The sequence below is a fragment of the Rhinatrema bivittatum genome, chromosome 7 (genome assembly GCF_901001135.1).
Source record: "Rhinatrema bivittatum chromosome 7, aRhiBiv1.1, whole genome shotgun sequence".
Lineage (NCBI taxonomy): Eukaryota > Metazoa > Chordata > Amphibia > Gymnophiona > Rhinatrematidae > Rhinatrema > Rhinatrema bivittatum.
In genome coordinates this window covers 166,367,500-166,394,888 of record NC_042621.1, presented here as the reverse complement: position 1 = coordinate 166,394,888, position 27,389 = coordinate 166,367,500, and the positions used below count along the sequence as shown (strand labels likewise).

The 27,389-nt window shown below is 41.5% G+C and overlaps 1 protein-coding gene across 2 annotated transcripts in view; it reads left to right on the top strand.

The window, feature by feature from the left end:
- Nucleotides 1–27,188, top strand: part of PPIF (peptidylprolyl isomerase F) — a 37,418-nt gene extending 10,230 nt beyond the window's left edge. For both annotated transcript variants that reach the window (XM_029609494.1, XM_029609495.1), the window contains exons 2-6: nt 11,352–11,382; nt 15,002–15,090; nt 19,234–19,330; nt 21,289–21,364; nt 25,974–27,188. In XM_029609494.1, coding sequence (XP_029465354.1) covers nt 11,352–11,382; nt 15,002–15,090; nt 19,234–19,330; nt 21,289–21,364; nt 25,974–26,109 — 429 coding nt within the window. In that variant the 3' untranslated portion in view covers nt 26,110–27,188. The remainder of the gene's footprint in view (nt 1–11,351; nt 11,383–15,001; nt 15,091–19,233; nt 19,331–21,288; nt 21,365–25,973) is intronic.
- Nucleotides 27,189–27,389: the final 201 nt, after the last annotated feature.

Here is a 27,389-nt window from a genome sequence, read left to right as displayed (position 1 = left end):
AATGTGCATGGGCACACCCCCCCCCCCTATTTATTTAAATGAGTGACTTCATGGTTTGATGGCTTTGATTGCAGACAACAGAAATCAATGATTTTATAAGCAAGCAAATTGCCGTGGCAGCTTCACTGTTTGTTTTCCAGTGGGCAGTAAAGTCCATGAAATCCCCCTTTCCCCAGCAAAGCGTTAGTCGTGCTATTCACAGGACCACAGTAAAACACATTCAGGCTTCCCCCCCCCCCCAGTGAGCAAAGCCTTGCTACTGGTTTTGTCTTGCCTAGTCACTTGTTACCTATTTGTGTGCTTGTTTCAAGAGCATCAATCTCCTACAAAAGGGAAATGGTCCATCCAGTCTGCCCAGTGACTCTTTAAAGAACTCGTCTTCTCTTCCAGGAAATTGTTGCCGTGTAAATTAGTAACACGAGGATAGTCCCCGGATCATGAATTCTTTAACTGATTTTCAAGAGGCCAAGGCGAGGTGTTAAATTTCTCACAGCAGTGTGGGCAGATTGTTCTTCATACAGAAACTGAGGTGTGGGGTGAGAGTTGGGTTTTTGGTTTTGTTTTTAGGGCTTGAGGTAACAATATCCTAGGCTGAGTAAGCCCCAGAGCCCTGCAGCCTGGGGTGCTCTTAGACCATGCAGTAATTTTACACAAGTAATAAAAATGTATTAAATGAATTATTTCTGCTCCACCTTTTTGTGACTGAACAGCCACTTAAAAGTAGATTACAGTAATTGGAGAGATATTGGCTAATCCATTTGCGTTTAAGGGGCCATACAGGTTTTTGTTTTTTGTCTCAAGTACAAGATGTTTGTAAAATGAACATCCTGCTAATGAGAAGTATTACTGCACTCTGGGCGGGAGGGGTGACTGGGGCATTTGTGGCTTATTCCTGCCCATGTTTGTTCACACATCGTGATCCAATCTGTTCCCCTAAATTGTTTGGGGGACGAGGCAGACCATTTTAAAATACAGGGGAACATAAGTCTCATGGCTCTTTCCAGCTAGATTAACTGTGTGTACAGTTATAATTATGAAATGACAATAAAAAAAACTTTATTTGGTTGCAACATGTTTTTAAAGGTCAGGTAAACAAAAGTTTTTCCTTTTAGACACACAAATGCGGGAGGGGAACCTTTAGTGCTGCTGGAGCAAGGAGAATAAGGAGATAGGTGTTTGAGAGGAAAAGGCCTTTAAATCTGTGCATGTGAAAAACACTCCCCTGAAGGCAAGATATTTTGAAAGCCTGTTTGTGCTGTTCAAATGTTAAACCCTGAAAAGTTTTTGGAGAAAGGAGTCACAATGCCAAGGTCCTTTGACCTGCCTGATACTTGGTATAGGAAACCACTTCAGACTTTAATGTATTGATCAGGGTTTTTTTTTTTGCTTTAAGTTTTTTCAAAAATTCCCAACATTTTTTTTAACATCTAAACTACTGAATGCTTTGATCAAATGTTTGACCAATCTTGTCCATTGTGCAGCCGCTGTGTTCTGCCAGTTGTAGAAGCTCCCTCAAATGTTTAGGATTTTTCTCATTGATGTAGAGGAACATGCTGCTAGGCGTTGCCCATTTTCACGATTCTGTTTCTTTTGTTGGAACAGACACTACTCTTGTAATAAACATCAGCAGGACGCCTCTCTTCCCTCCTGGTGACTTCCTCTTGTAGTAGGTGACTTCACTTCTAAAGGACATCAAATTTAAAATTTTAAAGAAAATGGGGAAAGTCACAAAAGCTGCAAAGATATCAGCATTCTCCTTCTTATCTGAAGGATTCACTCTAAATCTTTTGGAAAAGCCCCCAGTTCCCAGAGCAAGCTTTGATTTAAGCAAAAGGGAGTTCATTGGAGAATTTAGTGAGAGTCAATTTCAGCAATACTATTTTGAATTAATTTTCCTTTAGTGTAATACAGGTAAAAAGCATCTCCAAACAATAAATGCTATATATCCTAAAAGCCAGAAACTCTTGTCAGTAACACACAGCATCCAGTAACATTTAGCTGTTTAACACCAGCAAAAGGTCAGAGCAGAAATTCAAATGTATAACATTTACTGTGTGGCGGTGTGCTCTATCCTAAAAGTCAGATTCATCACTAGCCTTCTGGCACTAACCCAGTTGGTTTCTGGGAAATTGTAGCCTGCTGGTGATGTTGGTCGCTCATGCTCTTTATTTTGCCCCTCGTTTTCTCCTCATCACCTTGCTGGAATAGTAACTGGTTACCACCAACCTACTGGCAACAACTGATTGACTCCTGGGATGTGGTGGCAGACTGGATGGACCATATGGTCTTTATGCTGACATTTACTATGTTACTGTGTCTGCTAATAACCTGGCTGCCGCATGGCCTGCTGTTTCACCAAGTTTACTCCACCTTTCAACCCTGTTCCTCACTGTTTTCTATATCTGATCCAAGCATGACTTGGTGCCATTACAGGTGCTGGTCTCCCCCAGTTCTGCTGGTAGGCTGTTCCAGGCTTTATCATCTTCCTCTTTCATTCTTAACAGTCCCATATGTCAACATGCAGGCCCTCCCCCATTTTTGTAACATCCATACAGATACACAAGCTAGTGAGGCAGTTGTCCAGAAATATCCCGCTTTCCCCCTGCTCATTGAGAGTTGGGTTTCAACCATGGTCTCTCCTTGCGGCTTAGTGCAGCCTGCTTGCAAGCTTCATGCAGTTCTACCTCTGCTGTTAGTGCTGTAACTGCCGCTCCATGCAAATTACCCCAAGGTACTAATGGCTTAACCATGGCAGGCTAAGGCAGCTCAACCGCTGCTATCAGGGTTCAGCCAAGTCTAACACAGTTATACCTCCATGGTGGCTATTAGCCTGTGTGTTCTAGGGACATGCATTTGTTTGAAACTGAACAATAGCAAAACAAATAACTTCATTTTTATTTCCTTTCATTTTGTTTTGGAAAGAACAGTGCCTAAATAAATAAATAAACCACAGTTCTAGGCTTCTATGCACTGCAACAACCAAAAAGAAAAAAAAAACTACTGGGGCTTGGAATCTCATTGGGCACCTCTGGAAAAAACTGCCAGAGCTGGGGAGCTTCCTGGCCCCCACTTTACCCCTTCCAAAGGAACAGGAGGGATGCCCATTTGCCTCCTGCCTCACCAGTGGCTCTGAGACTAGCCGGTGCCGTTTTCAAGTGATGCCAGTGGAGCAGGAGAATAGTGGGCATCCGTTCTGGCCCTTTCCCTGTCCAACATCTCGACGGAAGAGGTGAGCGGGTGCCATGGAGATCCCTGGCAGTCTCTTCAGAGGAAGGGGGTGGGGGGGGCAGCATGAGCAGCGTTGGAGGGCCCTGGGAGATCCCAATTTTTTTTTCTTTTGTTTTATTTTAATGTTTCGGTTCATCAAACAAAATAAACATTTAAATGATCTTAAATCTAAACCCTCCCCCCTCCAAGAAAAAGAAGATGATGAACAGAACCGGAATTCTGGAGGCTGCACATGGCTGGTGTGTTCCCCATGATGGCCCTCAGGATTTCATATGCTTGATCCAAACCTCAAGTCTTCTCCTTCATTTCTTCCATCTGTTACACCCCACTTGCATGCTCTCTGCCCTTACCAGGGAGCTCTCTCTCTATTCCAGGCATGTTTACATTGTCAATACCTCTGTCCATAAGGCTGTTCCAATCATCTACCACCCTCTGTGTATATAAAAGTTGTAGTTGTAGTTTCATGTTAGAAATCTTACCTCCTTTTCATTCATTGTGCACCTGTTACAAAATCAATCTGTCTTAAGTAATACCAACTTTGTCTCTTGCCTCTATCTAAGTTGTCTTTACCCATTATCTCCTGGTAATTAGCATAGCCCCAGGTGACTGCTCTCTCTCTCAGATTTTATGATAGCACTTTTTGTCTATTTATTTATTTATGTTTTCAAATTCCATAGAACATTAGCCTGTGTTGTCATTTATTTCTCTTAAAACATCTCACTAATTTGATTCATTGGGAGATTGCATTTACTTCTTAGTTTAAATCCTTGTCTGCTTCATCAGTTTTTAGCCTCCATTGGATTCAACAAGTTCTTAGACCCCCCCCCCCCCCCCCAATCATAGAAATGCTGTACCACAAAACCCTGAAAAAAATGTACATTTGGCCCCCAAGTACCAAACCAGCCACACCCTGGCCTATGAAAAGGCAGCACTACATTTCCTGTTGGAGGTGCAGATTGGAAAATAGAAAAAGCTGTAGGAACTGGTACAGATAATACACACTAACAGAATACCTCATCTTAATCACACATGCAAAAAAAACACACCCCCTCAACAAATAGAGAGTAAATGATCAGGCTTGAAATATGCAGACAAAAGCTTAACTGGAATCCCCAAAATGCCAGACCCTGGCTGCAGTGGAGCACTGGAAAAATGGAAACACAAATTCATTTCTCCTAGAACAAGCAGCATGGTAGTCCTTGCCCATGGGTGACCTCATCGGATGGAGCCTGGCACGGAACTTTGATCTCAAAGATTCTAGAACTCTCGGACATGCCCTACTGAGCATGTGCAGCTGTAGTCATCACCCTGCCCCTTAGGCAGAGTCCCTCTGTCGTTTTTTTTTTTTTTTTCGTTTCCTTTGGAGCCATGTGGTTGTGGAAGCTGCGTGCTCCTAGTTTTTAGCTTTGCTCTCTTCTTCCAGTTCTTGTAAATTATTTTTTTCTAGAGCTGCAGCTGTTATCTTTCCTTAAGGTAGTTTTATTCTTCTCCTTTTCATTTCTTTCCAACTGTCTGCTGACCGCATGGTGGGCTTTTCCCTGTGCAGTCTTGGCAGAGTCTTACTATCTTAAAAAACAAAAAAAAAAAAAAAGAAACTGCTTCTGCAGTTTTGTATCTGTGTCCTCTCCTTGCTCTGTCTCCTTTTTCTCTCTTTCCCCTAGTGCTGGCAGGACTGACTTATGCAGTTCATCGGTGATCTGTGTAGGCTGCTGAGCCTGGGGACTCACTGGTGTTCATGTTGTTTCACCAATTGATCGGTATCGATGGATTCCCTACGGTGCAGGGATCGAGGACCATGCCATTCCTGTGGGGAGGAGAGCTCATCCTCCCCACATCCCAAGGAACTAGTTTTCACTGGTGGGAGCCCTGAAAGACACAGCCTCCCCTCCGGAGTGCTTTGCCAATCTTGGCAGTGCAGTCTCCTTGGGAGAGAGGATGAGCAGGAGCCTGGGCTAGCAGCTTACTACCGCACCTTGGTGCCATGCCCAGTAATGGTTGCCAATGACCAGCACACCATTCTAATGCATTGATGTCAGGACTACATCGGGGACCAGGCCCACAGTTTGTGCACCATGGTCATCCTTGATGCCATCGAGGTGCATGACCGCCCACGATGCTGTAGAGGCCTTCTGTGCTGTCAGTATTGGTGGAAGAGGAGTCTCGCACCAGTTTGGGCAGCAAGGTGACAGAGTAGCAGTACAAACTGACATCCTCTATGCCATTGATCAAGGCTGCGATGCCATCGATGCTGTGGCGCATGCAATGCTGTGGTGCCCATGGTACCATCGATGCCACTGTGCCCTTGATGCCCATGGTGTGCTCAACATCCACAAGGCCCTTGACACCCTGGGTGGCATCAATGCCATTGACGCCCTCAATCCCAAAGGTGCGTGCATGGTCACTTTTGGGGTTGTTGAGGTTGACTTGGTGGCAGGCCCTCGATGCCATTGAGGTGTGTGGCCTCTATGCCAGCGCAGGACATGGCCTCAAGGTTATCAAGGTGGGGGGACACTGATTCCTCTCGTTCCCATCTCGACTATGTCGAGCACCAACAACCAGACATTGGGTTTGCTATCGAATGCCCTAGTCAGGCTGTCGACTACCGGGGCTTTTGGAAGCCCCCGTGTGACCCTGCAGCCCCTGGGTGGCAAGGGTTCTTTGGCCTTGAACGGATTGAGCGCAGAGGTCGCCATCTACTCGAGGTATGCTGGGGCATCTGAGCGCAGTGGTCCCGTGCCTCAAGAATCCTTGGTAGTGTCCTCTACAAGGCATTGAGGAGCTCTGTGCCATTCCTTCACAGGCTACGGCTCTTGGAGCCTTAGTGCTTGTGAGACCATCGAGCTCGCTGTATCGACGCCCTCAGATTAATAAGTCAGCTGAGGGGACCAGTCGATGGCGCTGGTGGTTATTGGTTTTTTGGGCATCTATGATCTGTATGGGCTACAGGGCCTCTCCCTATGGACACCCATGGCCTCCTTGGTACCATCGATACCAGGGGTTACCAGGCGGTCAGTGTCCATGGGTACCTGTGGTGCTGGGGATGGTACTATATGCAGTTGTTACTTTTTTTCGGAGCTTCCCCCTTTTTATTGTGTAACTACCCTCTCCTTTTTGGTGGATGTCCTGAATGCAGGAGTACATGGTGTCCCAGAGCCAGCTACTCTCCCCATCTCAGTCCCCGGGTACCAGGGTTCTTTCTGGCAGGGGTTGGGAAAGGATAAATTTTCAAGGTTCACAGGGGGGAACTATCTCTGTCCCTCACACAGATATATTCATAGTTGAGATGTCCTGGCTTTAGGGTCACTTCTAATTTTCAAAATGACACTGGACATGCTTGCGGGGTGTTCCAACAAAAATTTACTGTAACCAAAAATATCTTCAAACTGCTGAACAACCACTCTCTAACTGATCTTCACAAAAATCAAATAGTAATTTATTATTTAGACCCACCCAGCTGACCTAGTGTCACTTCAGATGGCAGGCCCTAAGAAAAAGTCCCAACACTCCCAGTGATAGAAGATAAGCTCCTAATGGGAGTCTTCCAATCTCTTCTCTGAGTCTAAACTGGACCTCTGGGTTAGAAAGTCCCAAGAACACAGCAAAAATTAAAAACCCTTACTGCTCACAGGCAGGATTGATGATGGGGGAAAAAAAAAAAAATTCCTCCCAATGAAGGAGGAAAAATTTTTTTAAAATATCCCAACGGATTTTCTCTTGTAGCAAGGAAACTGCTGTTCCTCCCCTTTCTGTAAGACAGAAGCACAGGTCCTCTTTTTCCTGTCCTTCTCCAGAAAAAGGGAATCCCTCTGAAGGCTGGAATATGAACCCACCAAAACACTCTTCCCAAAAACAATGATGATCCACCGATCTCCAGCTCCCGAGACACTCCCTACCAGATCTGTTGGGAACTGGGCTATCGAATCCGTCTCAACCCCCTGGACTAATAAACCTCCCCAAGGTCCCCTTTACTTATAGGACTAGACTTAGTTTTTGGATGCTTGCCAGGTTCTTATGGCCTGGATTGGCCACTGTAGGACACAGGATGCTGGGCTTGATGGACCCTTGCTCTGACCCAGTGTGGCATTTTCTTATGTTCTTATGTTCATAGCTCAAACATTCACTACTGTTATGAAGCCCTTCCGAGTCCAGTCTTCCCTGTTGAGAGAATATCTCCAAGGCTCTCAGCATTAATAATGGAAATATGATGTAAACACATACTTATTCCAATCCATTTACACTGTTAATCCTTTCAATAAATCTGCAATCTTATACTTTGATGTAGGTTATAAAGTTAATGTGCTCTTTAATTCCTTTTTCCTTTCCATTTATTTGGAAGGGGGGGGTAATAGAGCTTTATCTCAGAATTTGGGGGATAGGTGTCTTGAATCTAATTTAGATGAAATAATTGAAAGTCCCATTTGTTGTACTGGAATGGCTTCTTACTTTTTATCCTTACTGTCCTAACTGATACCTAGAGGGTACCTCTTCACTCCTCTCATCAACATCCAGATGATATCATAGAGGTTAGCACCAGATGGGTGCCACTGGTCTTCTCTGCAGTCCACATCGCCTCCCCAAGAATGAAGGGAAATTCATTCCCTTATGGGACTTCCAGGAATGCACTGGATCTCTCCCTGCCTCTTTACAGATGTTACTTCCCTGCATTCCGGGATCCTTGGGAACTCAGGCAGATGGGGAAAAATATAGTTTCAAATTACAACCCATACGGGGGAAGAATGAAGGGTGGAAAAAACGTCCCTCACCCTAACTCAAAAAGGGCAAAATAAATTGTCAACATGGGGGAAAGGGATCCTTTCTTCTGCTCTATACCCTACGCTTCATTCCAAGGATCCTTTCCCCAGGAAAACCACAAAAACAGGAGCAGGCATAGAGGCAGCCTGTCTCCTGAAAGGGCTAGCTAAAAATTCACACTGTGAAATGGTTTGAAGACTCCACCATTGCAGTCTCCTAAAATGGGGGAGCTAAAACCCAACTAAATTACCTTGTCTGTTTTCCCTGTTAATCTGGAACATTCCTTGTTGTTAAATGTTCAGTAGGGTTCTCTACACTGGTATCGGGCTATTGGCCTGAAAAGAGGAATCGCTCTGATACTCTCCTACTCCCTCACTCTATAGAGAAACTACCACACCTATTCCTTGCTCAGCCTGCATTTATGAATGTTGACTGACCAGTCCAAGCTGCCTCACTGAAAATGCTTGTCAGGGATGGTCTGCCAACTCCTCCTTCCATCCTAGCTTAGGACTTAAGCTAAGGACAAAAATATAATAAGGGCCTACAGGGTCTCTAAAGGTAAACATTCTAAGTATTTAGCAACACATGTAAAATTGGTATGCCAATAAAGTTTTATGAATCTGAATTGAAGATTTCCTCAGTTCTAAAAATATTTTTCAGAATTAAAGGAGTGATATAAAGGTACCTTCCTCTGTATATAATACTTTTATATTCAGTATCCGTGGAAGATGGATTATAAATTAAGTTCTTTCTGCTTGTTTTGGTCTTAATTACTGTGGCCCCATCTAGCCTGCTTTTTTGTTTCTTTCTGATGTGCTTCCTTATTTTCTATGGGAAGGGAGTCTGGAGGCACTTACCCTAGAAGAGGAATCTTAAGCCTCGGGCATTCTGACACAGACTTTAATATTTAATGAAATTGACTGAGATGACTCTTATGGCTGAAATATTGGTGTTGCTTTACCCTAAAGCATTGCATAAAGCCATCTGAAATATTTTGCTCCCATTTGTTTTGGATCCCTCCTGTTGGCTGCTTTCTGACCCCCCTACACAAAGCCAATGAAAGAAAAACTTTTGGCTGAAGTTATTACATAATTGGACACGGGAAAGTTATCCTTCAACTTGAAAATACAGTTGCTTGCAAAAGTATTCGATCCCCTACAAAGTCAGCTGACTTGTGTGGAGTACAAATGACACTTACATAGATTGGTCCAGATAGTATGTTTATTGCAAATCAGTATGCTCTTAAAGTAAAATTTCAAAGTTATAGTTCATTATTTCTCTGCATTTTTTGTAAAAAAATAAAAACTGAAAAATGCTGCGTGTATAAGTATTCAACCCTGTGTTGAGGAAGCTCAACGTTTACACATATGAAAGAGATTTGTCCTTACAATTGGCTTACAATGGGTCTCTGCCTGTGAATCCATTAAAAAGGTCAGCTTTTCTAGAGATAAATCCTTTAATTCCAGTACCATTGGTCAGACAGTGAATCTGAAGGAAAGCTGTGAAAATGAAGACCAAAGAGCATTCTAAGGAAATAGTTATAGTCATGCACAAGATAGGAAAAGGCTACAAAATAATATCCCAGTGAGCACTGTTCGATCAATTGCGAGGAAATGGAAGCTACATCATACCATCCAGACACTGCCTAGACAAGGCTGTCCTTCAATCAGAATCAGAGCAAGGAGAGAAGCCACAGAGAGGCCAACAATCACTTTGAAGGAGCTGCAGAGTTCAATGGCTGAGACTGGAGTGGAGGTGCACCAGTCAGCCATATCAAGAGTTCTGTATACAACTGGCCTGCATGGAAGGGTGGCTGGAAAGAAGTTATTACGGAATGAAAAACACATCAAAGCACACCTGGAGTGGCCAAAAAGCATCCTAGACCCAGTTAAAATGTGGGATAAAGTTTTTGTGGGGGTTTTTTTTGTTTGTTTGTTTTTTTGTGGTCAGATGAGACAAAAATGGAGCTTTTTGACCAAAATTCAAAGTGCTATGTGTGCTGCAAACCTAACACTGCCCATTCCTCAGCAAACACCATCCAAGCAGTGAGGTATGGTGGTGGCAGCAACATGTTGTAGGGATGCTTTTCCTCAGCAGGGGGGGGGAGACTAGGCATCTTATTAAAACTGAAGGATGGATGGTGCAACATACAGGGAGATACTGCAAGACAACCTGCTTCAATCTGCTAAAAAACAAAAACTTAGGGGAACGTTCACCTTTCAGCGGCACAATGATCCCTAAGCAAAGGCCAAAGCGACACGAGTTGTTGAAATACAAAATGTTCTACAGGGACCAAGTCAAAGTTCAGATCTCAATCCAATTGAGAATCTGTGGCACTATTTGAAAATTGTAGTCCATAAGTGTCATACAACCTGGAGCAAATCTGCCAGGAAGAATGGACAAAAATCACTCCCAGTGTACAAAGCTGGTAGAAACCTATCCCAACAGACTTAAAGCTGTTATTGCAACAAAAGGTGGTTCTACCAAGTACTAATCTGAAGGGGTTGAATACTTAGCAAGCAGCATTTTTTCAGATTTTATTTATATTTTATATATCTATATTCTGATTAGTCATAAAGGTTCACAGCCTAAATATAAATAAAATCTATTAAAATTCTAAATGATTAAAAACAAAATTCACTATAAGTATTACAATATAAATAAAGTAAAAACATCTATGGCTAATAAACTAAAATGAACAACAAACAACTTAAACATAAAATATACAAAAAATGCAGAGAAATAATGAATTGTGACTTTGAAAGTTTACTTTGAGCATCCTGGTTTGCAATAAACATAATTTCTGGATCGATCTGTGTAAGTGTCGTTTGTAATCCACACACATCTGACATTTTAGGGGGTTAGAATACTTTTGCAAGCCACTGTATATCTATCCTCCAGGGGAGGAGAAGGCTTAGTGTTAAACAAAAAATGTATATGGTATATTTAAGAAAAATACCGTAGCTGCTGTAAAAGATGAGATACACAGTACTGTGACTAGTTTTAATTTGTTCCCTACTTGTACCAGTCTATGACCTCTTCTCCACCTACCAGCAAAATTCCCGCTGCTGGGCTTCTATATGAAACCTCGAATTACGTTTTTTTCCTTATCATATAAGCCAACTGTGATCTGCAGTTAATAGTTCTCATTCTCTCTCTGGTGGTGGTAAAATAGATTCAGGATGGCTTTTATGCTCTGTATTGTCATTCTTTGCTGTTTTCTTAATCATTTTGGGTAACAGAAATGCTGCTGTCCTACTTCTGTCATAGCTAACGCCTGTCTATGCAAGTTTTATGTTGACTGGTAATAATGCCATAGGAATGAGCATCTTATCTGTGATAACATGTTTAACTTCTGTTTCATTTTCCAGCTAAATGCTGATGTCGTTCCCAAGACAGCAGGTAAGAAAATGAATTGCAAAGAAATATGTGCATATTGTTGTAGCCTCTTGTAACCCATTCTGATGTGTAGAGGAAATCCGGCTAAGCTTAGATCACAGTGGAATACTGTAATTTTTTGTGCTTCTCCTTCCCATACTTGCTTTTTATAATCTTTATGTGTTTGACACCCTGATACAGCTCCTGTTTATTTCATGTATTTATTTTTATTTATGCAGTATATTTTAGCTCATGCCCTTTCATTGTAGCTCAAGGCGAGTTACATTCAGGTATGGTAGGAATTTCCCCTATCCCCAGCTGGCTCAGTCAACAGGCCGATGCAGAAAGGAGCATTCTGGCCAATGCACAGCTTTGCCCACATTTGAACACTCATTTTGCGAGCATAAACATTCACAAAATGTGCATCCTAAAATGGGAGTACTACTTAGTGCTGTCACATGGAAAGTCCATTTAGACGAGGGCATTAAGCATTATAGATGTGTTTCAGCCAAACCTTTTGGTTCGGCCTTTATCAGCCTGCCATGGAAAATTTTGTTTTCTGCAGTTCGGGCCGATTTTTTTTTTTTTTTTTTTTGCTGCTCTTCAGATTTAATTAACTACCACCCCCTCCCCCCCCCCCCCCCCCAAAAAGAAAACTTGCCGGGAGTCCCGAGAGCGATCTCCCACTCTTGGGCCGTCAGCTGCCAGTAAACAAAATGGCGCCGGTGGTCCTTTGTCCTTACCATGTGACAGGGGCTATCTGTGCCATTGGCTAGTCTCTGTCACATGGTAGGAGCAATGGAAGGCTGGCGCCATCTTAAAAAATGGTGCAGGCCATCCGTTGCTCCTACCATGTGACAGGGGCTGACCAATGGCACCGATAGCCCCTGTTACATAAGGGCAAAGGGCCACCGGCGCCATTTTGATTAGTGGCAGCCGACGGTCGGAAAGAGGGAGATCGCACCAGGGACTTTCGGTAAGTCTTGAGGGGGGGGGGGGTTGCAATTAATTACATTTGAAGGGTTGGTGGGTTTGGGGTTTTTTTTTTGTTTTTTTAATGTGCTCTTTCAGGCCCCCAAAAACGATAGGAAAACCCATGAAATTTTGTGCGTTTTTCTTATCGTCTACCCCCCCCCCCCCCCAAACTGCGATGAAATAGGAAATATAGACAATATTTCCTATTTCGTTGCAAATGAATGCACATCCCTAAGCATTACTCCTTGGCAAAGAGGTGTGCTGGGCTGACCAGGATTTTCTTAGCACTGGAAACTTAAATCCATCTCTGACCCTGGAATTATGTTTCCAGCCCTACTGGGTTGGCACTTAAAACGAGTTTAAAAAAGGAAAAAAACAAAAGGCAAACACACTTCATGGATAAGTATTGATTTATCTGGCGCAGTTTGCCACTACTTAGCCAGATAAGTACCGACTTATCCTGCTAAGTGGCAGCACCTGCCACCCGGAGCCAATCTGTTTATCAGGGACGTTCTTCCTCCCCTTCCTGGATTAGAATGTGATTTCTACAGGCAGCCCACTTTTTTTTTTCTATTCCCGTTGCATTAGCATATCATTAGCTTGCGGCATTGGGAATTTAAAAATATAACAAATCTGAGCGTTAAAGCTGTGCGTTAAAATCCAATGCACAGCATTTTAACACCCAGATTGCTGCATTGGCTTGTGTGTTTGTACCTGAGGCCATAAAGGGTTAAGTGATCTGCTTAGCTTTACATTGGGTTTTGTGTGGTGGTTTCTTTTTGTAATTTTTATTGGAATCTCATGCAACAATATAGAGTAATACAAAAAGGAAAAAGAACAAACCATATTTTCAGCATGGCAAAACAAACATATCCATTGTAAAGACATTCCAGCTGGTCACATGTGTTCAACTTAACTGGAGAAACAAAAACAGGTTATTTACCTCTCATGCATTCACACTGCCATATCCAAGCTTGACATCTTGTTAATATAGTAGTAAGTGACTTGCCCAAGATCGCAGGGAATGCCAGTGAGATTTGAACCTTGGTTTCCTGTTCTTAGCTGCTGCTCTAACACTAAGCTATTCCTCCACTCTCTAAGGCAAGAATCTGACATCTTACTTTTAGTTCTAATGCATTCTGAATATTGCAAAGTCCTGAATCCATGCTGCAAAAGGGTTTTAATGTAAAATTGTTCTACTGATTGATTTTTAAGAGTACTATACATGAATTCTGGTTCGCTATGTGCAAACCACACATTGGCTATGTTGGATTTCAATCAGAACTAGCCAAGATGGCTTTACAAGATTGCTAATAATTACTGTTGTGCAGGGCAAAAGTTTAGTTTATTTTAAACAAAGCTTATGATAAGTGTTTGGTAATCAGGGCACCCAACTTCATTGAGGCCAAAGTTTATACGAAAACTCTTGATTAACCTCAGGAGAAACAAGAAGGGAGATCTGTTTTAAATATGTAGTAGAGCGTAATTTAATATATTTAATGAATCACTATTTCTTACTCCGATAAACCAAAGTGCTGGTATTGAACCAGTGTTCAATAGTAGCATTAAAGGCCGATTCTGCTACCTCTCAAGAAGCTCGGTTCCATCAAAACATGCTGTTGCATTCACTTCAGCACCCATCATCCTAGTAACTTTAGAGATCTGGTACTTCATGACACCGGACTTCGACAGGATTTCTTATCACAGATTTAAAGTTAGTTCTCATAGGGCCTGATTTTCAAAAGCACTTGCACGCATAAATGGGGTTTTACAAGTGAAAATGCACTTTAGTCATGTAAATGGGCTTTTGAAAATTGTCACAATGTAGGCAATTGATTTGTCCATAGGATTTAACCGTGTAAGTGCACTTTAGAGTAGATGACTTTTGAAGATTGCTACAATAGTATGTTACATTTACATGCATAACTCCTTTTGAAAATTCACCTGATAGTTGCACATTGCTGGAATTAGAGCAGTTTTTAGTAGAGCCCATTAACAAAGGGATTATTATTTAGAGATTTTTAAATAGTTTAGTTTTACTTCTTTTCTTCAGTCACTACTTTGGCTAGAATGTTCCTGAGGATTTTTCTCTGAGTTCTTAACACTTTTTACATTTTTTTCTTTCTTTGTTTGTTTTTCTTACTATTTTCTTCCCTCCATGAAATTCTTACCTTGGGCTCTTGAGATTTCCAAATTGGTTGAGAGCTGAAAGGGAGACTTCCTCTAGTGTGAAACTCTTCCTTGCTGGTACACAAGTGACACTGCTCATCCCTATGGTGGATGGTTTGCCTACTTCTTGTTTTGGAACCAGAGTGCTCCCTGAGGGGTAGCAGCCTTAGTCTGGACCAGCAAAAACAACAGAGGCTGGTAGCATATTACCCGGACTGACTTGACTCTCTAGACCCAGCCCCCATTGCCTCTCTCTTGTCCAGTGTTTTGACCTTTCTACTATGTTTCTAGTAATTGGTTAAATTGAATGAGATAACAGCAGTCCAGTCACTGAAATGTTCACTGTGTGACCAGTGTCCTTATGCAGGAAATTATCTCTCTGCAGTAGATAAAATATACCAGCACTACTGGAGCCTACAGGATGATCGAATTATTTGTACATCAATTTGTAATGAATGTTGAAACTTGCATAAGCTTATATTTATATTTTTGGATACAGAGAACTTTAGAGCGCTGTGCACTGGAGAAAGCGGATTTGGATACAAAGGGTCAACATTTCATAGAGTGATTCCTTCGTTCATGTGCCAGGTAATAAGACTGCCTTCATTTTTAACTTTCTTATGTTTCAAGTAACACCATCACGGTTTAGTTAGGGAAAACGTGTGGTGGTGAATGAATGGAGTAGCCCCCTAGGGAAGGTAGTGGAGGCAAACGGCGACAGAATACAAGACATCACAGGATAAGTACAGAGGATTCCTGGATATAAAGAAGTGAGGGGGGGGGAAAAAAAGCCATAACTTTACTGGAGTCTAAGCACTGCGCCAGGAATGAAACCGATCAGACTAGGTAAACCTTAAGACAGGCCCTGACACTTTCTTCAGATCTAGCAACCAGCCCAAAAACTTGGGAGCCAGCGACAGAGAACATTCATCTTCTCCACCAAGGAAAGGATGGGGTGTCCCCCTATAAATGTTCTTCCTCTGCCAACTTTTTTCAACTTTTTTTTTTTTTTTAAACTGAAACAGTTACTGAGACCAATTTCTGTGGAGAGATATATATGGAGAGCCTTTTTTCAGATATTTCTGTGTGTAAAGAGTGGTGGATCTTTACAAACTGCCCAACCTGTATGTAGGTAAAAGCACGCGCATACGGCCCCAGCACACGTGCTTCTACCCACGGTGAGCTGAGGTGTTCCAGGGCATGCTATGTTTGTACTTTCAGAAGTGTGTGTGTGTGTTTGTATTAGTCTGAAAAAAAGTATCTACAGAAAGAGGAGGCGCAAGTTACTGTGGATACTTTTTGTCTTTAGGTAGTTTCCAAATAGTGAGCAGCTGCTTTATCTTTGAAAATGGTGCAGAGTCCTCAGGTTAAAAACCTTGGTGGATTTTGCAGCCATGCGAGCAGTATGAAAATGTCCCCATATGGTACATTAGTCTATAAAAATGCATTACAAAAAAAACAAAACTGAACTCATTTTGGAGATCTCTAAGCTATTATACAGTTAATGCAGAAGTAAAGATCAACCCAATCAGTTGTCAGTGGTATTTTTTTTTTTTTTTTTAAATTAAGCTAGTTGAAAACATTTGTGACTAGCTTTGGAGAGCCATGCACCCTTTATGGCATCCGTGCAAACTGAGCTAGGGATGACATTGCCACATATGCAAGTAAATTAGGAATTTCGTTTGTCATGTTTGTTTTCAAAGCTGTAAGTTGTAAAGGTCACGAATGGAGGGGTAGGGAACACCATGTGCGAGTGTGACCAACAGTATGTGAGGGGGCGGGGGCTCTAAATCAGGTCTTGGTCACTAGGAATTTGCCTTTGGAGATGCTCTAAGGGATGTCACGTAACCTTTGCTTTTGGTGTTATATTGATGTCGTCATAGCAAGAGGTTTATTAAGGAGATTCTCTGTAACAGGAGGTTTTGAGGGAGAACCACTAGCAGGAATCTCCCACTCTGACCAGCACCTTGTATTGACCTAAGGAATATGTCTGTCCTTTTGAGTTAAGTATAGAAGTCAAGGTGGGGGAATTCTTATTCCTTCCTTGCAGGCAACTGGCCAATGTCCAGCAAGCGCCATAGCTCCAGGAATTTGATACTGGACTTCTGGACAGTGCCACCAAATAGGTTGCCTGATACCTATTTACTTACCTAGAGAAGAGCTGTTTGAGGATTGGGGGGGGATTACAATCTCTCTGAAGGAGGACTGATTCTCTCTCTAGTCCCTATGCAAGAGGGAAATAAGAGAAGAGGATTATTGGAGACGGTGTGTTTTGTTTCTGCTAACTCACTGGGTCATATATTTCGCATTAGAGCCCTAACGCATGTGATAAATAGTGCACCGTGCGTTAGTATGCAAGTGGGAGGAGTTAATGGAAATGAGGGTCTCTTAGTGTGGAATACAGTAAAGTAACATGGGATTTAATATTAGAAATAACACAGAAGCAGACTCAATATAGCGAAGTAGCAACCAAAAGAAGTTGATTGGTAAAAGGGGTTTCTTTATTAATACAATGTGTGGTAACAGGTAAAGCCCGACTGGCCGAGTTTTGCTCATGTGACCGAGCTGCTTCAGGGGCTACAATAATTATAAAACATATATATTAAGACATGTAAAAATATAATTTTCAAATTGTCAAATCTCAGGTACTTTTAAATGTTCAGCGTTCGTAACAAGTCTATGTATGTGATATCACTGCTCCAAAACTTTTTGTATGTGTGGTGTGTTTATATTTATCGTGTTTTTCTAAATTGGAGACTTTATTTTTAATTTTGTATTTCTTATGATTTGATATCTTGCAAGTATGTATGTTTCTATGTTTGTGTTTTTTTATGATTTGGCAATTTGAAAGTAATTATTTGTTTACATGTTTAATGTTTTATAATTATTGTAGTCCCTGAAGCAGCTCAGTCATATGAGCGAAACTCGGCCAGAGTCGGGCTTTACCGGTATTAATACATTGTATTAATAAGGAAACCCCTTTTACCGATCAACTTTTGGATGCTAGAAATAATTACACCTTTTTCTGTGCGTTGTACCCATGTTAGCCTTGCGTTACTGGGGAACTTTTTTTTTATTTTTTTTTATTTAGAGAGACTGACTCTAGTCAGACATGCTATTTATATATACACACCACTGTAAGAGGGGACACTTTCAACTCAGGGTTGGTGGGGGGGGGGGGGTGATTTTCCATACATAGAAGAATGAACTGCAAATGTGAATTTACTGAAGAATTTCTTTCATTTTAAATCTATGAAAGCTAGCTAGAGGCTGGATTGTACAAATCAACTCCTCTTGTTGGTACCTTTCATCAAATTCTTCATTGAATGCTCATTTGCAGTTAATTCCTCAAACTCTCCCCGAGTTGAGTGTCCCCTCTTACGGTGGTACACAGATAGCATGTCAGTGACTCTTTACAGTCAGCCCCTCTCTCTCTCTTTCTCCCCTCTTACCTTGACCTTTATTTCAGGATATCCATATGGACTAACAAGCCACCACACTACATTACAAAACTTGATGTAAATGTATTCTTAAACTCAAAAAGGTTTACTAGATTTCAATATTTTAACACAGAATGTAATGGTCTTCCTTTAAATCCTTGCCATATCATGCTGCCTTCATGTTTGGTGTAAAGAAGAGTTTTTTGTGAATAGCAGAAGCTGCCCTTATGAGCAGCTTTTTCTCCAATTTCTTTCCGTGACTTCTCATAGTAGTGGAGTTCTGTACTATTAGAGGCTAGATTATAGCATCACTGGAAAAACAGGACAGAAGAGTAAGGCTGATTTATTGAGAAACTAAAATAATTGGTGGTATTGTGAAAGAAAATACTCATAAAATGGTGAGTCAGTGGGGGGTTGTGCTTTCTGGATAAACATAGTGAGCTGAAACTAGCAAATCCAGTAGGAAGTGTTTGATATGACAGGAGAGTTGAGGCAGTTCATTAATAGCTAGGGGCAGTTTGTCTAATCCTGAAAACCTACCAGTTGCAAAACAATCAACATGTAGTGCGAACACTTATGGGATTAATCAGGAACCTGCACATGACTAGAGTGTGTAATACAAGAAGGCGTGCTGAGTTTCAGGTTAACACAATAAAGAAAACCTGCATTACGTAAAGAAATCCCATTTACAGCCATGATTACTAAAGAAGCTGAGACAACCAACCAATCTGGTTACAGTACTGGCCGAATCAGTTTCTGAAAAGCAACAGATTGAGCCATTAAATTAGGGAGGCATTGTCTTCCTTTTTCTATTCAGCTTTCTATATTCATTTTTTATTTTTAAGAAAACAGTGTTAATTTTCAGTGTGCTCCTTCCTGAGTCCACCTAGATTTCTGCTTGCTGCATAATTCAGGCTGTTGCATCTACTGCTTTCCCATTTGTGCTTTATAAACACGTTGCCAGCAGAAGCTAGCAGATAGTTCTAAAAGATGTAAAACTGTGTGCCTAAATAATTCTATTCTTTCTCTTTTTTTCCTTTTTTTTTTTTTTTAATGTGGGGCACAAGGAGACCTCAATGGGGCACAGCAACACTTGAAACCATCTCAGATACTTTAGCGCTCTCTTCAAATTTTGTGCACACAGGAAATGGCCTCGCCATAACACTGTGACTGAACTGCTCCTGTAGGAACTTCAGCTTATGGGTGGTGTAGAAATATACTCAGGCAATGTGCTGTGTGTGTATTCAGATTACTTCCCAAGAGCTCTTTAAAAATGTAATTGCATTTGTAGGGTGGTGATTTCACAAACCATAATGGAACAGGAGGAAAATCCATCTATGGCAGCAGGTTTCCTGATGAAAACTTCATCCTGAAGCACACAGAACCTGGTAAATATCTGCTGTCTCCTCTCCTACAAACAGATTTGTATTAAAAGCATTCAGGGTGCCACCTTTTTGTGGTGGGTGGGGGGAAGATGTGAGGAGATTAGACTGAATGCATGCCATATAAGTTACACTCTCAGATCACAACCTGTGCAGTCCTGCTGGCAGCTCCTCTGGATATGTCTTGTTACTGGATCTCTGTCTTCAGCAGGGATCCCCAAACTCTTCCCAACAAGGATCACCCAGGACATTTCAAGACGTGGGATGTGGGGAGGGGAAAGGTGGTGGCCGCCTCCTTTTGGAGTTTGTTGGGGTGGGGGTGGCATGTCTGGCCCTTTTGGTGGTTTTGGGAGGCAGGTGGCAGGGAGGGTGTCGCTAATATTTTTTGGAAGGGATGCCAAGTTCCGGGAATCCTGTCCGTGCCTCACCCCTTCTCCAGCATCAGTTCTCCCCCCCCCCCCCCCCCCTCGGGAGAATTGGAATCAGGGGAGAAATAGGTGGGTGGATGGCGGTGTGGGGATATGTCTTCCCCCTCCCCTCTTCTTATGGGGTTGTGGGCGACCTTGGCGCTGCCTCCTGCTCTGCATGCTGTCTGCTTTGTGCTGATGGAAAGTGGATTTTAAGTTTGCTGGGGGTTTGGCCCCATCTTACCATGTGTGACAACTGGCCCTGAGCTGAGGCAGTGGCGTTCCTACTCTGCTGCACTGTTCTCTTCTAAGATCCACTTTCCTCTTCCTGGGAAGCGTCCCAGCCACAGCCACCACTACCACCACCAATTGGCCTACAATGAAGGAGTCCTGGAGCGATCACATATTCATCACCCAGAGACTACGCCTTGAGCTTGGACTTTGTGGGACTGTGTGCTGCTTCTGCCCTTCCCTCCTCCTAGGTTTTGTAGCAGGTGAAAGGTAGCTGGAATATTTTTTTTGTTTCTCTGTTTCCGTCTACATAGGTGGCCATGGCTGTGTAGGTTGTGCTCAGTCACCAGCCTTACCGGTTTCTCAGCTGTCGCGCATCATTGCTTTTGGCTGGTGGGGCTTGGGATCCCCTTCAGCCCTGCTGACAATGGTGAAGCTATGTGTGTGGGGGAGGGAGGTGGGAGGAAGTAAAACTCTGCTGGCAGGAGATGTACGGCAGGCTGGAAAAACAAGCTCAGCGGGCTGGATGTGAGCTATGCTTTGGGGACCCCTGGTCTGCATCAATAGTGTAACCAAAACTCTTTCTTTTTTTTTTTTTTGTTTAATGTATGAACAATTGCTGGTTTACTGTTACCAGGCTCTATTTAAGACATTTTGGGAATAATTTGTTTTTTGAAAAATGCCCACAGGTGGTCTGAATACTTTCTGTAGCATGTACCTAGTGTGGGTCTCTTGGGTCACTGCTCCACCCTACACACACTTGCTTAGCATTACTGAAAAGCTTTTTTTTTTTTTCTTGCCAAATCATGTGAATGATAGTTTGAAAGTGGAATGTGACTTCCTGGTTGTCCACTAATAAAAAGATGAGATGTTCCATGGCGCTTCCAAGCGCCTTGCAGGGAGCAGTAGAATCCATTTCACACTGCACAGGATTCTTTACCCCTCCAGTGCAGCCTGTACGTTCCACCTCCCATAGTTGCACGATGAGCGGGCATTCCCATGCAGACTGATGTTTCTGGCTAGAGAGAAGAGCAGCCTTGCTGGTGCAGTAACACTGCACTGTGCACGTTCTACTAGGATGGCCAAAGTGAAAGTGCTGCTGAATGAGGAGATTACAGATGGGTCACAGGAACATTGCATTGGGGGGGCACTGAGCATATTGGGATTTATTTAGCAGCCGGCAGGCTGTTGCTTTCACATAGGAAAAAAAAAACTCCTCAAAAGAGTGGTAAGATGGAGTTTTAAGTTGTAATGTTAATTATTTCAGTTTCATGTCATGTAATTTCCTCTGCATCTCCACGTGACCTTCTTGAATTTTTTCTGTAGGTATTTTATCTATGGCCAATGCAGGGCCCAATACCAATGGCTCTCAGTTTTTCATCTGTACTATACAAACTGAATGGTAAGTGTTTTTTGTTTTGTTTTAATGATTGTATTTCTGTTTTATATCCTATAATCAAGGATCTACATTATTGCTGTTAAACCTAATTCTGTTTTGTTCTTTGTACCTATTGAGTCTGCAAGAGTGTGATCTAATTGTCATTTTAATGTCTCAATTTTTGTTTTTTTTTTATCAAACTTATGGGAACAGGCTCTGATCTTGGTGCAATAAGTATCTATCTAAAATTGAAGTATAGTAGCTTTTAAATGAAGGAATCTGCAATACATATATATTTACTTGATCCATTAAGGAACTACCCGAAATACTTGAAATTAAATTCTTAAAACTGTTGAATTAAGTTTAAGAAATCTTGCCCCTTTTTTTGCTTCTGTTCTTTGTTCTTATTCCTAAGGCTTCTTTGTTTCCATTCTAATTTATATTAGATATTTTGGTAACTTCTATCAACCTATTTTTGTTTCTCTTTTCCAGTGGCTCAGTGGCAGTACTGTGCATGTTGCCATGCAAAGGGGCCTGGGTTTGATTCCAGGATGGGACTCTGGTCCCTGGACTGGCCAGAGCTAGGGATGGTGCTGAGGCAGCATTCACAGCCCCTGGTGGGGAGGGAGTCCAGCCATTAATAGTGTGACACCTAGTGGCCAAATAAAGGTCCACATTGCCAAGTTCCAGAACCAGTGGTCAGAAAATTGTCTCGCTGCCCATTTTCCCTTCCAGAATAGTAACACTGACCCTACTTGATCTCTTCTCCTCCACCAAGGATCCTCTGTTTTGATGCTTTCTTGAACTCTGTTTTGACTGTACCTCCATCTGCAGGAGGCTGTTTGGCAGGCATCCAGTTTTTCTATGAAGAAATGCATCATGAGTCCCATACTACGCCTTATTATAGAACTTTACTGCCACTGAAACCTGCTTAACTCTTCTGCATTATTTATACCTTTTTGAGTTATTCGAATGAATCTCATGTTCTCCCTTCCCCCTTCTTTCCTTTGAATAGATTTAGTCAGGATATGATTTCATTTATAGCCATAGTGGGAAGGTAATTTTTAACTCCCTAGCTAACCCTTTGGATAGCAGAAATACAGAGGAGCTGCATAGGAGCAACTTAGGGAATTAAAAAAAAAAAAAAAAAAAAAAGTATTCGAGAGTATTACTGTTTCATGTGTATTATATATTTTCAAAAGGGGAAGAGTTTTCTTTTAACCCAGGGGTGTGAAATACACAACCCCCGAGCCAGATGCCTGGCCTACCTGGCTCTGACGGCAGTAGTGGCATCAGGTTGTGAAGGACCCCTGGCATACTTCTAGGCCCTGCCTCTCCTTATATGGAAGGCAGGGGAGGGTGGGATTATGCACTAGTTCAGTCCTCTGTCCATGCTCCTTTGCATGCTGCTGCCACCTTACCAGGCCGATACTGTACAGTGCGCTCCGCTGGAGCGCACTATTAACCCACGATTGGACGCGCGTTTGACGCGCTACCTTTACCCCTTATTCAGTAAGGGGTAATAGTGCGTCGAAAACGTGCACCCAAACCGCACATTTTACTTTAAGAAACATTTTTTATCACATTGTTAATTTTCACATTGTTAATTTTCACATTGTTAATTTTCTATCGCTTTCCTTACTTTCCAAGTTACTTTATGTCCCTGTTTTATTGTAACTGCTATTTCTTCTTATATCACATGTTAATGTTCTAAGTTTTTCTCCTCTTGTCACACCCTGTTAATTGTAAACCGACATGATGCGACTCCCATCGCGAATGCCGGTATATAAAAAATTAAAATAAATAATAAAATAAGAAATTAGCACCTACCCAAAGGTAGGCGTTAATTTCTGCTGGTGCCGGGGAAGCGCACAGAAAAGCAGTAAAAACTACTTTTCTGTGCACCCTCCGACTTAATATCATGGCGCTATTAAGTCGGAGGCCCCAAAAGTTTAAAAAAAAAAAAAAAAGGCTCGTGGGTTGAAAACCGGACGCTCAATTTTGCCGGCGTCTGGTTTCCGAACCCTTGGCTATCACTTGGCTTGAACAGACGCCGGCAAAATTGAGCGTCTGCTGTCAAACTCGCTGACAGCCGCCGCTCCTATCGAAAAAGAGGCGCTAGGAACACGCCAGTGTCCCTAGCGCCTCTTTTGCCGCAGACCCTAATTTAAATAAATTTATTTACTGTATCGCGCACCGGGAGAGTGGGCGAGCGCCAGCTCTCCCGCGATTTTTACTGTATCTGCCCGATAGTCAGGAACAAGACTAGCTAGTCTGCCTCATGTGAGAGAAGGTTCACAGAGATGGTGGGGAGAAAGAGAGGAAGTCTGTAATGGGGAAGGATAAAGAGTCCATGGGGGAGGGGAGTGTGGAGGAGAAGAAATAAACTCTGAAGGGTGGGGGGATTGGTTTGTAGAGACTACTTGGAGGCATAGAGGATGGGAGTGTGTCTGCTGCTGGGCAGGCCAGCAGTTGGCAGAATACAAGCAGTTGTGTTACCAGTTTACTGGTGCTGCCAGCTACTGTCCTTCTATAATCAATTGAAATGGGCTGAGAGGACTGTAGCCCACTCTGATTTTGACTTTCTTTATAAATGTATAACCCACTTTATCAACATTTCTAGGTGGTGTACAGAGGCATTTATAAATTATACATAAAAATAAAAAAAATCACTTAAAACACAAAAGCTCAAACATCATTTAAAACCATGAAGCAGCGTCGTGGCATAGTCCCTACATGGCATCTTGGACTCTTGGATTGCGTTTCTTGTGTTGGTTTAGCAGAAGATGGGGCCCTGACGCAAGAAGGGAAGATCGAAGTCTTAAGTGCCTGCGATCCAGATGACCTTACCATCTTTCTTTGGGACACGGCCAGTTCCAACAAGAGAGACTGTCCCAGTGGCTGAACCTGGTGGGGAGGAGTCGGGACAGCTTGGGCTAGGTCTCACTTTTTTCTCCCTCTGATAGCCAATGTCTGCCACAACTGGAGGAGCGTTTGAGTAGGCGAACGATGTCTATGCTCAGGCCATGCAGGCTGGCACAGCTGCGGGTCCTCTGGCATGGTGAGCAGAGGTCCCACGGGGTCAGCATTGGGTGTGGGGGAGCTCTGTTGCACGTAACTTAGGGCAGGACATTGGAGCTTCCTTGGACGTGGAGGCCTCATCTTTAATTCTCCCCATAAGACTGTAAAAGGCTGAGGTGGTAACACACTGTTCTATTTGGCCTGCCTTGCAGCATGTGAAGAGTTTAAATGTTTCTCTCTAATATTAAAACTCAACTGGAATAGTAGGATTTGGATTTACAACAAAGTCTCAATATGACATGGTTACTAAAGATGTTTAGCCTAAGGAGTAATGTAGCATTTAGATGGGAACATTTAGAGAATTACAGCATATAAACTTGACAATTTTGACTTTAAAAGTTCTGAGTCAGTTCCTTTTACTATTTTATTGAAAAATATCTATCTGAAGTGTTAATCTCTAAGTTTATCCTGTTATTAACAGAGTATATTATTTAGCTGCTTGGGAGTAAGACTAAGCGTATTTCCTTAGTACTATCTGAGGTGGTTAATTCTACTGAAATATCAGTCATGTATTCAAAAGATATATTTTTGAAAGGGCTATATTGAGCTCTTTTGATTTTGAGCAAGATGTTAACTTAGTGCTACACTCGTATTTTTGTAAAATCAAGGAGACTTTTTTTATGGGTCGGAGACTGGGTTTTTGCAAAGACTACTCGAGTGTCTGAAATTCTTTGTTGCTGTGCATTGCAATACTTTAGCTATTGGGGGTATGCATTTGTCATCAGTACTTTTGTGAATTCGGATAATGTGGAATATTTTCTTTGAACCAGAGCAGTTGAAAAGTTTTTTGTTTGGGAAATGTTTCTTCCACTTCCTTAGCTGGTAGTTGAGCCAATCTGCTGATTTTTGGATTTTGAATATGCTGGTCTATTTTTATTGCTTGCTTTCCCTCCCCCCCCCCCCCCTCCTTTCCTCCCCTCTTATTTTCTGAGTCTAATTTGTAATACCATAAGAATTTTTCCTTAATTTATGATTGTTCAACTGTTTCTTAATTTTGGTATTATATTTTTCTTTGATACAAGTATTTTCTTGTAATAGAAATTAAATAATGAAGTTTAAGAAAAATAGTGAAGTATAAAAATTAGGAAAAGAATATTAGCATAAACAAAAATCAAAAAAGGTAAATAACATATCCATAAAACATAAGTCAAGGAATGGCTTTTGTGATCTGATGACATTGATGCCCCTGTCTATAACCTATTTTAAATGCTGTAATAGTAACTTTTTGGAAGAGTTGATTTGTTTCTAAATCAAAATTGCCAGGCTAAGAATAAAACTGGGAAGAAGGAAGCTGGATTTTTATGCTAACATTTTCTTTGAAAACTGCATCCCAAAGAAATTGATAAACTAAGTGGAACTGAGAGCATCTTCTTGTTAACACAAATACGGATGATTTCTAAATAGTGGGCAGTATTCTTTTTCTAGCAGTCTGACACTTATTAGCTATGCTTGTCATTCTGCACATATAGGATATGCTTAAAAATAAAATAAGTGAAGTTTGAAAGCTCACCATGGAACTCTTCTTTGACTTTTCTTCTATTTTACTTTACAGGTTGGATGGCAAACATGTCGTCTTTGGACGTGTAAAGGAAGGCATGGATGTAGTGAAAAAAATTGAGGCTTTTGGCTCCAAAAATGGGAGGCCCTCCAAAAAGATCTTCATTGGGGACTGTGGCCAGTTGTCCTAAACCAGTTTTTTTTGTTATAATTTTATTGCAATGTGCGATGCTGTGAAGCGAAAAACTAACAAATATGCAGTACTTTTTCTAATGATTGTGTGATTTAGTGATGAGAATAATTGATGGATATTTCAAATCTGAGTTTCGTTATGTTTAGAGTTTTCTGAATGCATCATAGTTATCAATTAAGTTCAACAGGGTACATGAAATGGGGTCATTGAGAAAGGGATGGGTGAGAGGGGAAAGTTTGACCTAATTTGTCAGGGAACATAAGAGTCTTGGGCTTGTTTAATTTAATTTAATTGCACATATTGACTGAGTGGAGTTTCTGAACTATGATTTCACAATTGTTTTTGTTTAAAAAAGAAAAAAAAAAGAAAACAAGTTGTTAGCCGAACTTGATCAAGCAGCTTTTTGTAGCATGACTGTGAACTATTAAGATGGTAAGTTAATTTGTATGTATTTAAGATATATGTATTTTTTAATTGGAGCCAAGCAATGGATGGAGTAACCCTCATGGTTACTAATGTCCTAATGTTCATTCATCAAGAACAGAATGATGCTATTCAGCATTGTTAGCAGAACTCTTTGATCTGGTTTTAACTAAGGCTAGGGTTCTCGTTAAGCTTCCTCAGATAAACAAAGGATTGAGGGGCAAAAATACCTCAAAAACATTGCTTGGATTTTTTTTGTATATTTATAGATAGATGTAAAAAAAAGTGTTTACTGTTTTGAAGAGAGCATGTGTAAAACACAAACTCTAAAGTAGCATGTGACTGCAGGAGTTCTTAGTGATCTTCAGTCATTTAAGAACTAGTCCTAAAAATATCAGTGTTTTCAACATTTGTTGTCCTTTCCTTCTGTAAAAATTTAAAAATTGTACTTACTATGGTTTTGCACTTCATTTATCTGAACTCACTGGAGACATTGTTCTGTGTAAGTGGATTGTAGAATGTTATCCTATTGAAAAGTGGAAAATTCCAGATTTTGCTGAGTTTTTTTATTCTCGATTGATGCTTTGTCACAGATGTAATTGGAAACCTTTTGAAAATTCTATTTTTAATGTAAAAATAAACTATTTTACTAAACTGGTGTGTAATATGGGCTTGGGAATTTGACTAGACTACCTGTTACATTATTGAAAGATTTTAAAAACAATTGTGAATTAGAACTTCTGCAAGGTACTACTTTAAAATTGTATTTATACTTAATATATAATTTTGTTGGGACTGACTGCCATAAACATTTTCGTTGTGATTAAATATGAGAGGGATAGCTTGTTTGTTTTG